Source organism: Marmota monax, unplaced genomic scaffold (assembly GCF_021218885.2).
Source record: "Marmota monax isolate L192 unplaced genomic scaffold, Marmota_monax_Labrador192_F-V1.1 WCK01_AAM20220418_F8-fsc00140, whole genome shotgun sequence".
NCBI lineage: Eukaryota > Metazoa > Chordata > Mammalia > Rodentia > Sciuridae > Marmota > Marmota monax.
Window position 1 is genome coordinate 4822402 of NW_026694256.1, and position 19113 is coordinate 4841514.

General features: G+C 31.7%; 1 protein-coding gene across 8 annotated transcripts in view; it reads right to left on the bottom strand.

The window, feature by feature from the left end:
* Positions 1-19113, bottom strand: part of Trdn (triadin) — a 260113-nt gene that overhangs the window by 99071 nt on the left and 141929 nt on the right. For all 8 annotated transcript variants that reach the window (XM_058586269.1, XM_058586273.1, XM_058586270.1 and 5 more), the window contains one exon: positions 2775-2825. In XM_058586269.1, the coding sequence (XP_058442252.1) occupies positions 2775-2825 (51 nt within the window). The remainder of the gene's footprint in view (positions 1-2774; positions 2826-19113) is intronic.

Consider the following 19113-nt stretch of genomic DNA (forward strand, 5'->3'; position numbering starts at 1 on the left):
TAGTCAACAGTATGGTATGGTCCACTCAGCTGCCACTCAGCTGTAGACCACAATGAAATATTACATAGTACAATGGAGGAGGGAAGGTTCAAATTTTGTAAACTGAAATTTTTCATTCCATGTTGAAAGACACACACACACACACACACAAACGTGGATTGCTGGTAGTGTATTTCAATAATATCTTTGGCTCACACACAACCAAGGGCACTGTTTTTATTAATTTTCAGATAAAAGGAGAGTGGGAGATGGAAAGGGGTCTTTCCCGAACTGTAGATAATTGGTAGAGAAAAAAATAACTTTTCTGTGGTAATGAAGTAGAATCAATCCCATAGTCCAAAGACAAAGACCTTTTTTATATACTGAAAAACCAATGTTCCCATGTCATATATATTTTTAAGTTTATATAATAAGGTCTACATTCAAAGCAAAGGTACTTTGAAAAATATAAATATGAGAACTATATTCTAAGAAGGAAGCATACCAGTGTTAAAATGAAATGATAGACTTTCAAACAGGACGAACTGGACTTTGACTGTGACTTTGCCTCTTCCTCGGTGTGATACTGGATAACTCACATTATATATACTTCAGATTCTTCTAAAAATTGAGGTAGTAAGCACATTTTTGCTAAAACAAAATACAAGAAGTATACAACAATGTACCTGTCACTGAGCGGAGGCCCAGTGCCTCCCAATAAAGTCCTGACCTTTGCCTGCTGAGCTCCTAAGCCTCCTCACCTGAATTCACATAACTTCTTCAGGAAGCTTTTCCTTGATCCTTCAGACTAGTTGGGATCTGATATTTCACCTTCTCATAGCACCCAGTATTTCCATGCTGATTCTTATATTTTAAGTAATTATGTTATCAGTACTGCAAATTCTTCGGATGCCTTTATTGTATTCTGGTGTCTGGTTCATGTCTGAATTGATTACTACATATTAGAGGCAGAGTAAACAATTATTAAATGTGGCATTCATCAGTCCACATAAAAAAGAAGATGAATACACCAAATCTTCCTACTCAAATAGGTGGCATTTCAGTTAATTAATAAATATGTATTTTATAGAATAAATTATAAATATTTTACACTTATTAGTTCAGTAGTAAGGGCTTCAAGGAAAGTTATAATAGAAAGAGAAACCCTGATGTTTTACGTGAACATTATTAATAAGATTGGAATATGGATGGGCAGGAAATAAAGGCATCTGGTTCATTAGGAGATTAAATTTAACAAGATTCATGTAAGAATTTTGTGCTTTTTCATAGCAATGAGGAGCCTGACAAGAACAAAGCAGACAGAACAAGCCTAAGAACATCTGAAATAACAGGATTCAGAACTGTAATGACCCACTCTTTCTCCCTTTTGCTAGCTTTTCCATCTTTGTTTCTTCAATGATTAGCAAGTCCTTGGAAGGTATTATGCATAAAATAGATGTTTTATGAGTGGATATAAAAGAGAGAAGTGGAGGGCATACAGGCAATTCGTTTCTAATATCCTTTACTTCCTAATGTATGTGTATATATTTATTTTTATTATGTATATATACACACATATAAATCTTTTTTGGTATGTTTTTAAAATTTTTTATATGTTCTTTTTAGTTATATAAGACAGTAGAAAATATTTTGACATATTATACATAATGGAATATAACTTCCAATTCATGTGGTTGTACATGATATGGAGTTACACTGATCATGTACTCATACATGAACATAGGAACACTGTGTCCAATTCATTCTCCTGTCTTTCCTCTCCCCATCTCTGTTCATTTCCCTTCATTCCCCTTGTCTAATCCAATGAATTTCTATTCTCCCCTTCCCCCAGATCTTTATTGTATGTTAGCACACACATATCAGAGAGAGTATTCTGCCTTTGGTTGTTTTGGGGGGAGTGGCTTATTTCACTTAACATGATAGTCTCCAGTTCCATCCACTTACCCGCTAATGCCATAATTTCATTCTTCTTTATGGCTGAGTAATATTCCATTGTTTATATATACCACATTTTTTTATCCATTCATCTGTTGGAGCTTACATAGGTTGGTTCCACAGCTTAACTTTTGTGAATTGGGGGGATATTAATATTGATGTTGCCCTGTCACTATACCATGCTGATTTTAAGTTCTTTTGGTATATACTGAAGAGTGGGATAACTGGGTCAAATAATGGTTCCATTCCAAGTTTTCAGAAGAATCTCCATACTGCTTTCCACAGTGGTTGCACCAATTTATAGTTCTACCAGCAATGTATGAGTATACCTTTTCCCCCACATCCTTGCCAACATTTGTTGTTACTTGTATTCTTTATAATTGTCATTCTGAATAGAGTGAGATGAAATCTCAGTGTAGTTATAATTTGCATTTATTTAATTGCTAGAGATGTTGAACAATAAACATTATTATTTAAGAAAAATTCTTTTCCTTTTAGCTTTAATCAGAGCACTTTATAATTATTTTTAGTTGTAGTTGGACACAGTACTTTCATTTATCTATTTTTATGTGGTGCTGAGGACTGAATCCAGCACCTCACACATGCTAGGTGAATGCTCTATTGTTTAGCCACAAACCCAGCCCTAATCAGAGCACTTTTTAGGCATAGTAAACAGAATTTGGGGGAACAAATAAATTAATGTTAGTTTCAAAAAATCTATGACTGTGACCTGTGCAATTCTGAGCCACACATCAGCAAAGAATATGCCACTAATGTAATATCTACCCATTTGTATATTTTCATCCATTTCCAATATTATGTTAAATTTACTCTATTACCTTTATCCTTCGGAACAGATGAAGTCTTCCCAGATTTTTCTTTTCTAATTTCTGAAAGAAAGACCATGACAAGGAAAGGTTAAAAGAAATAATGGAGAAAAAAATTGCAAGTTTCTTCATGTGTTCTTATTACGGAGGCTTAAAGAACAAGCCTCTGAGTTGATGTTCAAGATACATATATTTCCTAAGATGTTGAAGATAAGGTATTGATCAAACAATGCAGAAGGCAGATAATCAGTCCATGAATTATTATCACAGGGGAAGACTATGACATTAACAAAATAGGTAAAATTAATACGTTATGGGCTGTGTTAGATAATGGCCAATGTAGTCTGTTTACTATGTATCAGGCAGTGTCCACTACTGTCTTGTCCTCAGTGTTTCTAAGAACCTTATAAAATATATAGGTTCTGTTATTACTCCTGCTTTTCAAATAAGGGGATTAAATAAACTTCCCAAAGACATAACTAGGAGACCTGACATTTGAACTAATTTCTCTGAGCTCAGCCACAGTGGTATTGCCTCCAGGAATTAAAAGATAGGATCAGGAATGGTTTCAATCTTGTTATGCTGAAGCATACCTTGAAAGACAGAAAGGTTTTAAGCTAACAGAGATGAATTGGGGAATTACACCAATAAGAATGGAAAGAAAGACTCATTTTAGAAGAGCAGAGAGAAGGGAGGCCTGGGCTAGGTATGTCTATCAATTTGGCTTACTACTTTGTAGGTCATTTGTTCCCACAAAAGGCAGTGAAATCAATGCTACATTACTTCTAATGCTAAATCAGAAAAGGCTATACTGTCTCCATTTGTTTATGCAGTGGTACCAGCTCTGGGAAATCCAGCTCCATATAAAAATTCAACCTACACCACCATGTTGGGAGAGTCTACATATAGGCAATCAAGTTATCAGCTCTAAGTGAGCTCTCAGCCAACAGCTAGCATAGAAGGCCAGCCATCTGAGCAAGCTGCCTTAGAGGCTCAGCAGTTGGTGGCTTCACATGACTGTAGACCAACCTGACATCTGACTGCAATCATACAAGATACACAAGTGAAAAACTGCCTAGTTTATGCTTCCTGAATTCCTAACACACTAAATCAAGAACAAAGTGAAATCAGCTGTTGTTTCCCACCAGTAAGTTTTGGAGTGGTCTGTATATAAATAGTATATGACAAAAGAATTACAAAAAAATATTGGGCCATGCAATTCTCCATTAGTGACATATAGATAATAGAAAAAGGATTTATTAATTTTACTTTAAAAATATGCAAGGTTTTCACTAAGATTCCATTTGAGTTTAGTTTTGTAAGTTGATTAGAATTTCACTGGATACGAAATGTCACTCTAACTATGTAACAGGATGTAGATGGTAAATTATATATTTTTCTAAATTTGAGAATAGGTTCTGGAGTTCATCTTTGATTTATGGTAGGATACCTGCCATTAACTGAGGCATAATGTGTAGTAAAAAGAAATATTTGGAGGTAGATATTATCTTTGTTTGGAATGTACTTTTCACCCAAAAAGGGAATGTCTCACAAGCAGTTAAAAAAACAGGTGAAGTGCAGATTACATGCAGGTGTTGTAAAAGTAAAGCAGGCATAGACATTTATAAATGGAAGCTGTCAGTATAACCTATAACATGATTTTTCAAGAAATCAAATAAATTTTATTGATTTCTTCGCACATATTAATTTGACTTAGTGAATAAATTAATTATGCAAAAATAAAATAAACCACAATGTTCAAAATTGTCTCCTTGATAATACATGAAAAGTGTATTTAAAAAGACTGACATCTTTAGTTACACCTTTCTACTAGCATTTTTCATATTTTGTCTCATATAACTTACCCACATTGTTGTATCATTCATATATTGATTTTTAGAAACATGTATTTCATAATTTTTATGCTATTGTCAGTCTTTCAAAATTTTATAATATCTCTGTGTTATTCCTTAAGTGATAATTGTTCGTCTTAAAGTTATTTAATTGTAATTAATTGCACAATTAATTGCACAATTGTTTTAGTATTTAATATATAAGAACCTCCCCAGAAATCATGATTTTACATTCATTTAAATGTCATTTTTGACCATCAGTGGTATTTTGGAAAAGCTGTTTTATAATATTCTCCTATCTATTTCAACCTCCAAATTACAAAATTTATAAATACAAAGATGAAGTTCTGAGAACTAAATATTTTGTTGTCTAAATATTTTCAAATACTTTGCTTATAAATATCAAGAGGATAAATATAGCACATTGAGGTTTTATGTAATACTAATTTTGAATTCTCCTGAAAATATGTAAACAGATTTTAATATTACTTGTGACTCTCTCTGTTAACTTTGTAATTAACTATGACTTGGTCTGGGAACCATCCTTAACTTTTCTTTGTCCTAACAATACATTTGATCATTCCCTACTCTCTTTGGTAAAGGATCTGATACACATAATTTTTTAACCTTTTTAAATATGTCTTCATAAATATTTATATAAAAATTGTTTAGCTATAATATTTCCAATTAATTTAATACAATTCAATTCAATATTGTCTTAAAATATTGAAGCCTTCTTCGTATCTATTACATAATTTTGTGTTATTTAAACAACAAAAACTTTTTCAACCTATTTCTTTTTCTATCTCTGAAAAGTCAACTCAGTTAAAAAGGATATGATAAAATTTGCTTGAATTACATCAGAAAAGTGTTGATTCTACCTGGAGACTATGGTGATCTACTCCTCACATAATTGTAAATAAAGTCTGCAAGTTAAGTTGCATAAAACAAAGTGGGGAGAGTTAGTAAAATCTGAATGCATCAACTATATATTAATATATAACACTTTGCAAATATTCTTTGAGGAGCTTCACTCAAGTATTACATGCTTTAAGAAAGTTTTTAAAACTGTGGTATATACAATGGCATAAGAATTCAAAATAAGTAACATATATAGAAATGTTAAATGCATATCTTGCAATCACCATCAGATACTAAGTCTCATCCAAAGAACTTCATATTCTTGTTCTTTTGACAAGTTCCTCCTTACATTAGTAGTGTTCTACAAATTATTTTAGTTGAGGGGCCTCCCCTGAAATCATGTAAACACTTTTTCCTTTGACTAAATTCCAATCCAACTTCATAATTGCTTTCAGGCTAGGTTGCTTGGCAGCAAGAAGTGGACTCTTCACACATCCTTAAATATTTTGGTCATTTTTATACATTAATATTCAGAATTCTAATCAGAATTCTGGAGAATACTTCAGTTGTCAACATTTTAGTTCATCTCTCCTAGCTCTTTTGAAAAAGATTAGCAATGTGTAATTATATAAATTAACACCTTTATTTGATCAGGAATTAGATACACATGATTTTAACTTGTATTTCAGTGTCTGGGAAATGAGATACACAAGTTCATCCCAAGGACAGACTTCTAAATCCATGACAAAAGATTTTATTTTTCAAAGAAATTTTTTTTAGTCATGAAACTTTCTTCATGTAGTCATGGTCTACCAAGATGTGAAAGTTTGATGTTTGAAGCAAGAAAATAAAGACAGGTCTAGGTCTTAGTGTTTCCTGCTTCCACATGTAATGACAAAGCATTACTTTAGGTCAGCAGATGCTTTTACATAAGATCTTTCACTTCACATTCATGTCCAATGGGTTAGGTATTATTGATATCATAGCTGAAGCTATGAGAGGTGAATAATTTGCCTGAGATTACAGCTTCTGAAGAGTAGCTGGAAATATGAACCCAGATGATCACATGAAAAAGTTAGGGTTGCAGTGCCACACTATGCCTCTGAGAGGAGGTGGTTTCTATGGAGAAGAGCACCACAGATGATCCCTGGAAGTCAACAGTGAGCATATCTGCATCACCAGCTGATACCAATGTTCTCATAACTTCATCCTGTCCCTCTGAAGCAGAGACTATGCCCTCAAGCACATACTAGGAACTCAATAACTACTTGTTGAATGAATAAATTAATTTGCCAAATTCTGTGCTGACCATATTTTATCAGGAAATTTCTCAGATCTTTACATAAAAACTTTATCATCCTTTATCATTCCCAGTTAATTATCTGTAATTGTCCAATTTCTGTCTTACATATGTGTAAAGTAAAATGAAATTATCAATATTCAATAGTTTTCCTGGACAAAAAGAAAATTACATATGTTTCGATCTGATATTTAGTAAGCATTTTTTTATATAAGATTTGGAGTGAATTTCCTAAATTGAGTCATCTACAATCATGTATCTGTATACATATTCCAATTTATTTTTGTAATTTTCTCTAATCATGTATTTATTTTAGATAAATATATTCTATTTTGCAGAAACCTTGTTCATAATGCATACTCTTCAGTGTCCTTCGAATTTCATTTCATATTCTGAAATCTTCTACAACACCTCTGTGTAATATCTTGGGAATCATTCGCCTTATGATTTAAGTATCCAAATTAAACATATGAGATAATTAAAACTGAAAATTTCAAGAGATACACTAGAATATAAAAATATTAACAGTTACTAAAATAATAAAAGTAAATAGGGCTTTTTATATACCCTTCTACTTTCATGCTATGGCGTTACAAAACATAGTACTTTGAAATTCACTTAGTGAACTAATTATTTGACATTTTGTTGTACCTTTAAAGAAATTAATAGACTCAGTTTTAGAGCAGATTTAGATTTATAGGAAAGTTGAGCAGAAAGTCAAAGTTCCTAAATACTTCCTTTGCTTTGGACAAAATATGTGTTTCTCCAAAATTCTTATGTTGAAATCCTAGGCCATGATGTGATGTAAGAGGAGAAGGTAATTAGGTCATGAGGGTCGAAAATTAGTGCCCTTATAAAAATAAAAACAAAATGCAGCCCTCTGAGATTTTTTGCCCTCTTTCAGCCATGTGAGGCCATATGAGGATATAAAAATCAACAACCTGTAACCTGGAAGAAGATCCTCTCCAGAACCTTACCACATCTGCAGCCTGATCTTGTACTTCCAGCCTCCTCAACTGTCAGAAAAAGATTTTGGTCATTTACAAGCCACAAAGTCCAATTATATATTTTTTTCCTTTGACAGGTTATTTTTTTGTTGGTGTGTTTAATAGTCATCTTCAAACCAAAGAGAACATAGATTTTCTCCTGTGTAGTCTCAAGGAGTTTTAGTTTTATATTTTACATTTAGGTCTATGATCTGCTTTCAATTAAAGTTTTGTAAAGATGTAAGGTCTGTTTCTATATTTATCTACTCATTTATTTTTTAGTTTATTTATTTGCTTAATGATATCCAGTTGTCCAACATCATTAAAATACTATTCTTTTCCAAATGAATTGCTTTTGCTTACTTGTCAAAGATCAGTTGACTATATTTTTTGTGGATCTGAATCTGGGCTCTTTATTCTGGGAGGTCATATAATCAATTTGAGAACTAAGAGGGCTCAAGTTTATAAATCTTTTTCTGGATCTATTTCTGTGGGTACCTTGATGTTAGATTTGCAGTTTTGACTGGAAACTATGGGAAAAACTTTTTTTTCTTATTTATAAGCCATCTTGTCTATTGTAATTTGCTATAGTAGCCCAAACTAAGACAACCTCCTTCAACACATAGCCTCTCCAACCATCATTCCTGGTGAGAATGGAACACTTGTTATAATCAAATAACCAATAATGAAACATTATTATCAACCAATGTCCATATTTAATATGTGGTTTACTTTAGCACTGTATACTTTACAAATTTTGACACATGTACAATGACATACATCAACCATTATAACAACAAACAATAGTTTCACTGCCTTAAAAATACTAAAAATCATGAGTCTTGAATAATTTATCTGTTCTTTCACTAACACCATATTCTCCTGATTACTGAACCTTGATAGTAGGTTGTGAAGTCTGGTACTGTCATTCCCCCAACTTTGTTATTCTTCTTCAATATCACATTGGCTTCTCTGAGTCTTCTCCTCTCCTGATACACTTGAGAATCAATTTGTCAGTATCTGCTAGGAAACTTGCTAGCATTTTTGATGGAATTACATTGACTTTATAGGTCAATTTAGAAAGAACTTACATTTTAAAAACATTGAGTTTTTTCTATCCCTGAATGGGGGATATCTCTCAATTATTTAGTTTCTTTATTTCATTATAATTTTGTAGTTTCCTTTATATATACACTTTATATATATATTTTGATTTATACCTAAGTATTTCCTTCTTCTGATACTAATATAAATGGTGTTATGATTTTAATTTAATTTTTTTTCCAGTTTTTCATTCATGGCATATTGGAGAGTAAGTGTTTTGTATGTTAGCATTATAATATACAAAATACTGCTCTATTTGATGATATAATGTATATAACCTTTTAATATTCTCTGATTAGTTCCAGGAGGTTTTTCTTGAGGGGATTTTTATATCATCTTCAAACATACAGTTTTATTCCTTCCTTCTCAATTTGTATATCTTTGGTTCGCTTTCTTGTCTTACTAAATTATCTATAACTTCCAGTGTGATGTTGAACACGTTTTGTGAGAGTAGATCCTTTCCTTATTTCTGATCTACTAAGCCAGTAGGAGGTTTTTAATTTCTCTGTGCTACATATAATGTTAACTATGTTTTGTAGATATTCTTTATAAATTTGAAGTAATTCTTGTTTATTCCAATTTTGCTGAGAGTTTTTAATCAATATTGTGTGTTGGATTTTGACAAATGCTTTTATTTCCTATATCTATTGAAATTATTTTTTTCTTCATTAGCTTGTTGATTTGCTAGATCACATTAAATAATTTAAATATTGAACCAGACTTATGTATCTGGAATAAATCCCATTTAGTCATGTATAATTCTTTTTGTACATTGTTGGATCTAATTTACTAATATTTTAGATTTACATGAAAAAACTCCATTTTAACAGTACTTTGAATTTTTTTAAGATTCTTTTTTATTCATAATATTTATTTATTTGTTTTTAATATAATATTTTATACATGATAGCAGAATGCATTACAATTCATATTACCCATATAGACCCCAGTTTTTCACCTCTGGATGTACCCAAAGTATAATCACACCTTTCATGTCTTTATACATGTACTTAGGGTAATGATGTCTATCTTATTCCACTGTCTTTTCTAACCACACCCTCTCCCTCACACTTTCACCCCTATGGCTTATCTAGAGTTCATCTAATCCTTCCATGCTCTGCCTCTTCAATCCCATTATGAATCAGCATCCTTATATCAGAGAAAATATTTGGCATTTGATTTTGGCGGATTGGCTAACTTCACTTAGCATTATGTTCTCTAACTTCATCCATTTACCTGAAAATGCCATGATTTTATTCTTTTTTAATGCTGAATAATATTCCATTGTGTATAAAAACCACATCTTCTTTATCCATTCATTGACTGAAGGGCATCTAGATTGGTTCCTCAGTTCAGCTATTGTGAATTGTGCTGCTATAAACATTGATGTGGCTGTGTCCCTGTAGTATGCTGTTTTTAAGTTCTTTGGGTATAGACCAAGAAGAGAAATAGCTGGGTCAAATGGTGGTTCCATTCCCAGTTTTCCAAGGATTTTCCATATTGCTTTTCATATTGGCTGCACCAATTTGCAGTCCCACCAGCAATGTATGAGTGTGCCTTTTTCCCCACATCCTTGTTAACATTTATTGTTGTTTATATTTTTTATCATCTTTTAATTTTTAATTTTAATTTGTTATATATCACAACAGAATGCATTACAATTCATATTACACATAGAGAGCACAATTTCTCATATCTGTTTGTACACAAAGTAGAGTCACATCCTTCCTTATACATATACTTAGGGTAATGATGACCATCACATTCCACTGTATTTTCTAACCCTATGCACCTTCCCTTCCTCTCCCTCCCTTTTTTTATATGAAAAAATGTTCAACGTCTCTAGCAATTAGAGAAATGCAAATCAAAACTACTCTAAGATTTTATCTCACTCTAGTCAGAATGGCAGCTATTAAGAATACAAACAAGAGTAAGTGTTGGTGAGGAAGTTGGGGAAAGGCACACTCATACATTGCTGGTGGGACTACAAATTGGTACAGCCAATATGGAAAGCAATATGGAGATTCCTTGGAAAATTTAGGAATGGGACCACCATTTGACCCAGCTATTCTTCTCCTTGCTGTATACCCAAAGGACATAAAAACAGCATACTACAGGGACACAGCCACATCATTGTTTATAGCAGAACAATTCACAATAGCTGAACTGTGGAACCAATCCAGATGCCCTGCAGTCAATGAATGGATAAAGAAGATGTGGTATATAAACACAATGGAATATTATTCAGCATTAAAAGAGAATAAAATCATGGCATTTGCAGGTAAATGGATGGATCTGGAGAATAGAATGCTAAGTAAAATTAGCCAATCTCAAAAAAAGAAATCATGAATGATTTCTCTGATTTAAAGATGCTGATCAATATGCTGCAGGGGAAAGTGGGGGGGGGATTAAATGAACTCTACATAGTACTTTAAACTTTTGATGGATATATACACATAAACAAATTTGATGTCTGAGACTTAAAAAGTCTTTAGTTGGAAAAAAACAACCCAATGCCATTTTAACAAACCTGAACTATTCTAACAGTTCTTACCACTGTGACAAAGTGCCCATTATGTTAAGTCCCTTCTCTTGGAAACAATGTTTTAAAAACAGGATAAGCCAGGTATGGTAGCACATATTTATAATTTCAGAGACTAGGGAGGCTAAGGCAGGAAAATTTAAGTTCAAAACCAACCTCAGTTACTTAGAGAGTCCGTAGGCAATTTAGCAAGACCCTGTCTCAAAATAAAAAATATAAAGAACTGGTGATGTTGCTCAGTGGTTAAGCACCCCTGCATTCAACCCCTAATGCTAAAAAATGTTTTTAAATAAAAAATGTAAATAAAAGAGGATATATGTTTATATTTTTAAAAGACAAGCTATGCATGTTCAATAGGTGTTTATTCAGTATCTATTGTGTAGGGAGAGCTAGAAACCAAAGGGAGTTGCATGAGTTCAGTCTCTGTTGGAATGCAACCATACAGACAGGCTGAGTAGAAGATAGAGGCACACACACCAGGCTCTGGGCCAAAGCAGAAGGAAGGATAAGCTCAACCTGAGACAAAGGCAACTTCACAGAAGCACTGGACTTTGTGATGGGTTTTTAAATGATGCAAAGTTTGTCATCAAAGGAAAATCAAAAAGGCATCCCAAACTTAAAGAAGAACCTCTAAAACCCATGGAGTCTGAAAGTTTATGTGGTTAGATCACTGGACAGGGAAATAGACAAGGCTGGAGAGTCACACTAAGGTTTTGTGGTAAAGGGACCTGTCATATCATGCTAAGGAATTTAAATTTATTTCCTTCTAGTTAGAGGGAGTCTTTGACATTCTAAATTCAAAATTCATGCCAATGTGTCAATGAAATTAATGAAGTTTTGATAACAGTGTGTGATTGATACTGAAGAAATGACTGACTATACATAAAAGTCATTGTGAACATTTAAGAAATATTCTAAAACCACCAGTCTCCTAAGGTTATTAGCCACATTATCCTCTCTATAGAGATAGTATCTTTCATTTAATTTTATTACAATGACTTTTTGTATATCATGGATATGATTTCTACAACCTGTGTGCCATTGTTAATGATTTTCATGCTTAAATTCATATTAGACAAACAATGTGATTGATTTTGACATCCATTAGCATCTTCTGTATCATTTTTGACATTTGAATGCAATATGAACATTTCAGTAAATATTTCCAATTTTCCCATTTCATTTAGTAGATTTATAAAAGATTTTAAAAGATTTTTTTTATTTTAGAATCTGAATCTGACTTTCTTATTTGTAGTTTTGCACAGACTGTGCTTGCAATCAGAAGACAAAATATATTCTTGGGCATTTGGGGCCAAGTGGAAATGTCTCAGGCATGGAGGACACAAATGAGAATGTACAATATTAGGGCCAGAGGTCCTTTAGGGATTGCTTAATAAAATAATGTTACTTTATAAAAGTTGACTGGGTAAGACTAATAGCCAACCCTCTGTCACAAAACAAATTACTGGTAAGGCTAGACCAACCTTGAGTTTTATTTTGAAATAGATCTGTACCTTGCTCAAGTAGGTAAATCTTTCAAAAATCATCATTGCGTTTCATCAGTTATTTCTTCCTACATAACCAAAATTATAAGGGTCATCTCCAAATAAAGAATTATTCATTATAATTTTATTGTCAGGCCTTTAAATTAAAATATGAAAGCTTTATATGTGTTATCTAATCTCTGTTTTTATATAAAAGTCAAGTAAAACAAAACTCAAACTTTGTAAGCCATAGAGTCATATGATTAAAAGCTGCTTTTTAAATAATATTTTGTCATTACAAAATTCCAAAAAAGCACCAAATTTAACTTTGACATTTTAAGAATTACTTTTCAAATAATGTCTAATATAATTCTATGAAAAATTAGAACAGTAATAATTAACAATTTACAAATAATTTCATGCAAAATGTTGATAACATTTTCATGTTAATTCCTGAAATTATTTAGAATGTGTCATTTAATTTATAATTTTAAAAAGTAGTGGCTGGGATTGTGGCTCAGTGGTAGAGTGCTCGCCTAGAATGCATGAGGACCTGGGTTTGATCTTCAGCACCACATAAATATAAAATGAAGCTATTGTGTCCACCTAAAACTAAAAAATAAATATTTTTTTAAAAAGGAAAAAGTAGCAATGCATTTTTATAATTCTAAATTATTTCTGCAATTTAATTATAGAGTATGTCACTTATACTCCATCGATTTATTCAAGAAAATGGCATGGTAACTGATTACAACAAATTCTTTCCAAAACAGTGTATGCAAGTTATTTTTTAATAATAATAATAATAATAATAATAATAATAATAATAATAATAATAATATCTGTACTGAATAAACAGCCTGTAAATGAGAACAGTTAACACAAAGGAAAAAAAAATCAGAAAATCATCTTTGCTCTAACCACTCAGATTATTAATAATGTACCAGCTTGCAAAATACTTCTATTAAAGATTCCAAAGGAAAAAAGAGAACTAACTTATGCATGGCTCCAGATTAATAGGAGAGGAAATAAATACTAATAAGGAAATAGCAAAACATAATTAGCCTTGATGTAATGTTCAAAACTCGTACAGAGGTGTTTACTTGTTGTGTTGCACAGTAAGCACTGTGGTGCATCTATGCAGTCTTTTGTACAATCTAATCTAGAATGTCAAAATAATATGTAAAGCTGATTATTCTTCATGGAGAACAAAATTTTAATTTTCAAGTATATATATCAAATACATAAAATGTTTTATATGCAAAATCTTGGTGATGATAATCAAAATTTTATGTGAGGGTAAGTAGAATTTGCAGGAGAATTTTCTTTATGAGAATGAAAATGGCCCATCCCAGATAAAGCATGTTTTAAAGAAACATTGATCTAAGGGGTAGACAATGATCAAGACTATAATCTTTGCATTGCTTTAAAATTGTAAAAAGTATTAAAGGAATCCAAAGTGCAGTATCACTAAATTCATAGTTTGCATGACAACTTTTTTTTTTCTTATTTACAATGAGATTTGTCTGGGATTTAGGAAATGGCTTGTGTTTGCATTGCATTAGTTCTACATGAAGGTTGATGAGAGTTAAATCAGGACAACATAAAATTATAGGTGAAGCAAGAGTACATATTATATATATAAACAGTTTACTTTTAGACACTAAATGATTGATATTTCCACTAAGAAAATACACTGATGAATCAAAGGAAGGAGTAGACTGCAAGCAAACTAGGGAACACATTTCTCCTAAAAGTGTTGTCTATTCTGATAATGCAAGGTGGTGCCCCCAACTTAGTCATTTACTTTAGTTTCTCCACCTGATTGTTACTGAGGTTCTTTGATTATAAGAGTGGTATTCCCATATAAATTACAAGAATGGGGCAGGAAGGATTTTCCTGGGGTAATCTTCTTACTTTCAGTGTGATTCTCCACAAAATGCACAATTTCTAAGAAAAGAAAGAAAAAAGATGGACATGGAGGCAAAACTGGGCATAGAAGTGGTTTATTTTTTTTAAGATAACTGAAAAACAGAATATCTGCATGAAATAAAAGGAGGCATTATGTGTATCTCTCCATGTGTCTGTATGTGTCTATGGTATAACCTGCTTAAAATAAGAGTGAATCTTTAACTTGGGAGGGAAAGGCACATACTAATGCATGTCTATTATCATCACCTTCAAATTTCACCAGCATAATTGGCACAGACTGTCCTTATTCTGGGTTGAAATTCTCTAGGGTTGAATGACAATTCAATTCTAATATTTAATCATATGAGTAGAATGTTACATAGAAAAAGGTGGCACTCGGTGGGAAACAAATATGATGTTACTAACTTCCTTTGAGTATGTGTTGTTCTGTTTGGTTATATAGAAATTAGACCTGTTTACTAAAGGATGCAGGAGTGGGATAAATAGAAAGAAAGGGCTAAAAAAGGATTTCTCATAATGAGATACAATAATTGTGAGAATAAATTAAAATTATTAAGTAAGAGTAAGAAGTGAAATGTGTTATGTGAAAAAATGAGATCATGAATTGCTAAAGGTTCTCTTGGAGATATGTAAAATGCACAAACATGGTGTGCTCATTTTCTTGAGTTGAATGTAGACCCTCTTGTCTCTGATGCCCACTCCCTGCCCATTGCACCCCTTCCCCAGCGCCTAGCCTGTTGTGGGCGCTCAATAAATATTAAACAATCCAAGTACAAAAAAGTTTCAGAAAGTTTGAAATCACAGAAATCGTTAATATTGTTATCATTTAACATTTATTGAGGGTCAACAGCATGACTTAATCAACACGTGCAGATAAGTTACTTTATAATCACATATTAAGCAAATAATTAAATACAATTATCATTAACTTAGCCTTCAATTTTACTCCAGTAATTTTAAATATAAAATTATTTTTTTATAATTGAGACATGAGAAATGTAGACATCATTATTCAAATAAATAAGCATCTCTCAGGGAAAACATAACTCAGATATCATTAACAATAATTTGAAACTCTGGGATAAGTCTATAATAATTACATATCACAGATTCTGAAAGGACCAGTGCATACACAAAAATAGAAGAATCTGATGAGGTGGATGAGGATGATAACAAGTGTTCTGGTTTTGCCTACTGCTGTGACAATTTAAAATAGTATTTCAATTATATAGGGTACCACTGTTTACAGAAGGCAGAGAGAGAACCTTTCAGGTAGACATGTATTAACTTGTTTCTAAGTTTTGAAATACTTTTTAATTAAAGGCAAAATTGAATCACTATTACAGAAAATGAACTTTGATAACATTTATGATCCACACTTTCCAATTTTACCTTTAATAAAATGATGAATAATTGTGTTCAAATTTATTCATGATGGTTAATAAGCAATCAAATTATATGTAATTTTTTAAAAACTATTTTGTCATGTTTTTATAGTTAACTAAGTTTTAAAGTGATTTTTAATTGTTAAGGGGGTGGAAAATTATACTTAATATTTCTGTAATAATCTTTTCAACTTAATTTAAGATAATGAAGTATCCATAAGACTTAAAGTTTATCAAATGTGATTTTTCTTAGCATTTGAGTCTTAGAATCTTATAAATGACTTTTAAATCAGCCTCTTTCTAAAAAGAAAGACTACCCTTTATATTTTGATGTAAGAAGCACAGCACATTATTTAAAAATTCTTTGAATAATTTTTGGTTTTTATACTTGGAACAGGTATTAGAGAGAGCCTCATTAGGATTCCTAATTATAAAAATTTTAAAAATGTAGAATAAAGCCTAACTTTTCTGAACTGAGGCAAATATATTGGCCTAATTAGATACCTGTTCAATCTTTTATCCCATTTTAGTTTTTAAAAATAAATTCACAATTGTTACAATTACTAAAATGTTTCTCTGTCCTTGTCAAATGCTGTTGACACAAAGTTTTAAGACTATCAGCTGTTTAATATAATAAATTAACAAAGAAATTACTTAATTATTAACTTTTCTTCTACTTTTTCCACTGTACAATAGAGTAAAGTGAGTATCATTTACATTCTAATTTCTGAAATATTTGGACCTCTTTACTATTGAAATTCTAATCTTAACTTCTGAAAATATTCTGTTACACAATCTTTTAGGAACAGTTTGTTGAAATCTAAATCATCTAATATTTTTTCTCAATATTTTTTTTATTTTGTATTTGACAATCACATACATTGATTGAACTTCTGTAGGCAGCCACTGGTATGGGCTCTTGGATGGATTCTATAGGAAGACTTGAATAATGTCAAACACAGGAGTGAATGAAAGAAGAAAGAAAAATGATTTGCCAGTGAATTAATTCTCAACTTTTTTTTTCAGCTTTTCACTGCTTAACTCAAGTCAGTTTTCAAGAAGGATGTTAAAAATGGGAATTCCACAACTCCAATTCAGACCTTTGAGGGTAATTGTCTTATACAGTCTCCTTTTAAACCTCATAATGCTTATTTAGAGTGACTGTTTGCCTCCCTCCCAGCTAGCATTAAGTAAATCTTGCCAAATATTTTCTTCTGACAAATAGATAGATAGATAGATAGATAGATAGATAGATAGATAGAGGCAGTAATTTTTTTTTTGACATTCCTTGATTCTCCCTATAAGGATAGGAACTTTTTACTGTGTAAGCACAGTAGAGAAGTATTCTGGTTTACCTAGGTAATTGATTTATAAACCAGGAGGAATATTAATGCTGTGTGTTTGTGCACACACCTTCAAAGTAGAGGAGTCTACAAAATATTTCTTTTTTTTTCTTTTGGTACCAAAGATTGAATTCAGGGGCACTCAACCACTAAGCCACATCCCCAACCCTATTTTGTATTATGTTTAGAGACAAGGTCTCACTGAGTTGCTTAATGCCTTGTTTTTGCTGAGGCTGGCTTTGAACTCATGATCCTCCTACCTCAGCCTTTTGAGCTGCTGGGATTATAGGTATGTGCCACCATGCCTGGCTATAAAGTACTGCTTATTACTCCAAACTGCAATGTCCCAATTCAATATCTTCATAAGAAAAATAATTGAATATCATATAATTCATCATGGACTACAGAAAAAAAAAACAGTGATTTTTTTTTTTTTTTGGTGTTCTGCAGAACTTTGACTGAATTTCTATTTCTTACATGTTATGAGGTCCCATCAGATAATCATATTAACATAAAATCTATTTCAACTTTTCTAATATGAATTTCCCATAAGTAAAGTTTGCCTTAATGTTAAAGTATAACTGTAATGCAAACTAAATCCAGATGTTCAATCTATATCACAAAGTGCTTTAGAACCTTGATGAGTACAAATATCATAATGTGTTTCTAATAAAGTCCACAAGTTCAAGCTTAAATGAATACTTAATTGTATTTTAAGGCACTATGAACTAGTTGTATATTTTTATATTTCTAACGATTACTAAAAACTAGATAAAAAGGTACATCAATTCTTAATGTATTATCTTATGAACGCTATTGTGAAATTTCAAGAATTCAGTTATTTCTAATTTATTCTTACACAAATTCCCTGCTTTATGAAATTCTGAAATGTCTTTTTTCATAATAATTATTAGTCATAGATATATAATCACAAAAACAGGCAACATATCAAAATACACTATTTCCTGTTACTGTTAGAGTTGAAATATATGAGGCCACTGCCATACAATATTTAAAGCTGAAATGATTCACTATGTCAATATAAAAAAAGCCAGTGAAAGAAGTTCTATTTTTTTTTACACAAATAAAAGGCCTAAGTTATCATAAGGCAAAAGACATTTTAATTCAAAATTATGAAATAATACAAAAAGGAGAAAGTTCTCATGTCATAGAGTCAATTTCAGTTTCTGGCCACTTGCAAAAACATTATAGAATCAATGAAACTGATGCTAACGGGCAGGTGAGAAGAAATAAACAACAGGTGGTCAAATCAGTTATCTGTTAGGTACATTATTATTCATGAGAGTGTTTTATATTCTGGTCAATTTTCTCTTAACATGCTGTGAATATAAATGCAATCTATGAGCACCATGAGCAATCACCACTACAGCAGAGGGAAACAATTCTAAGAAGCTCAGTGGGGTCAAAGTGGCTTGAAAATTCTCTCACCTGTACTGAAATGGATTTCATAAGAGAAAAACACCTAAAAAGTACTATACTAACATTTAGGTTTTTAAATTTTTCACATCCTTTACACATATGTGTTCTTGTTTGAACAATA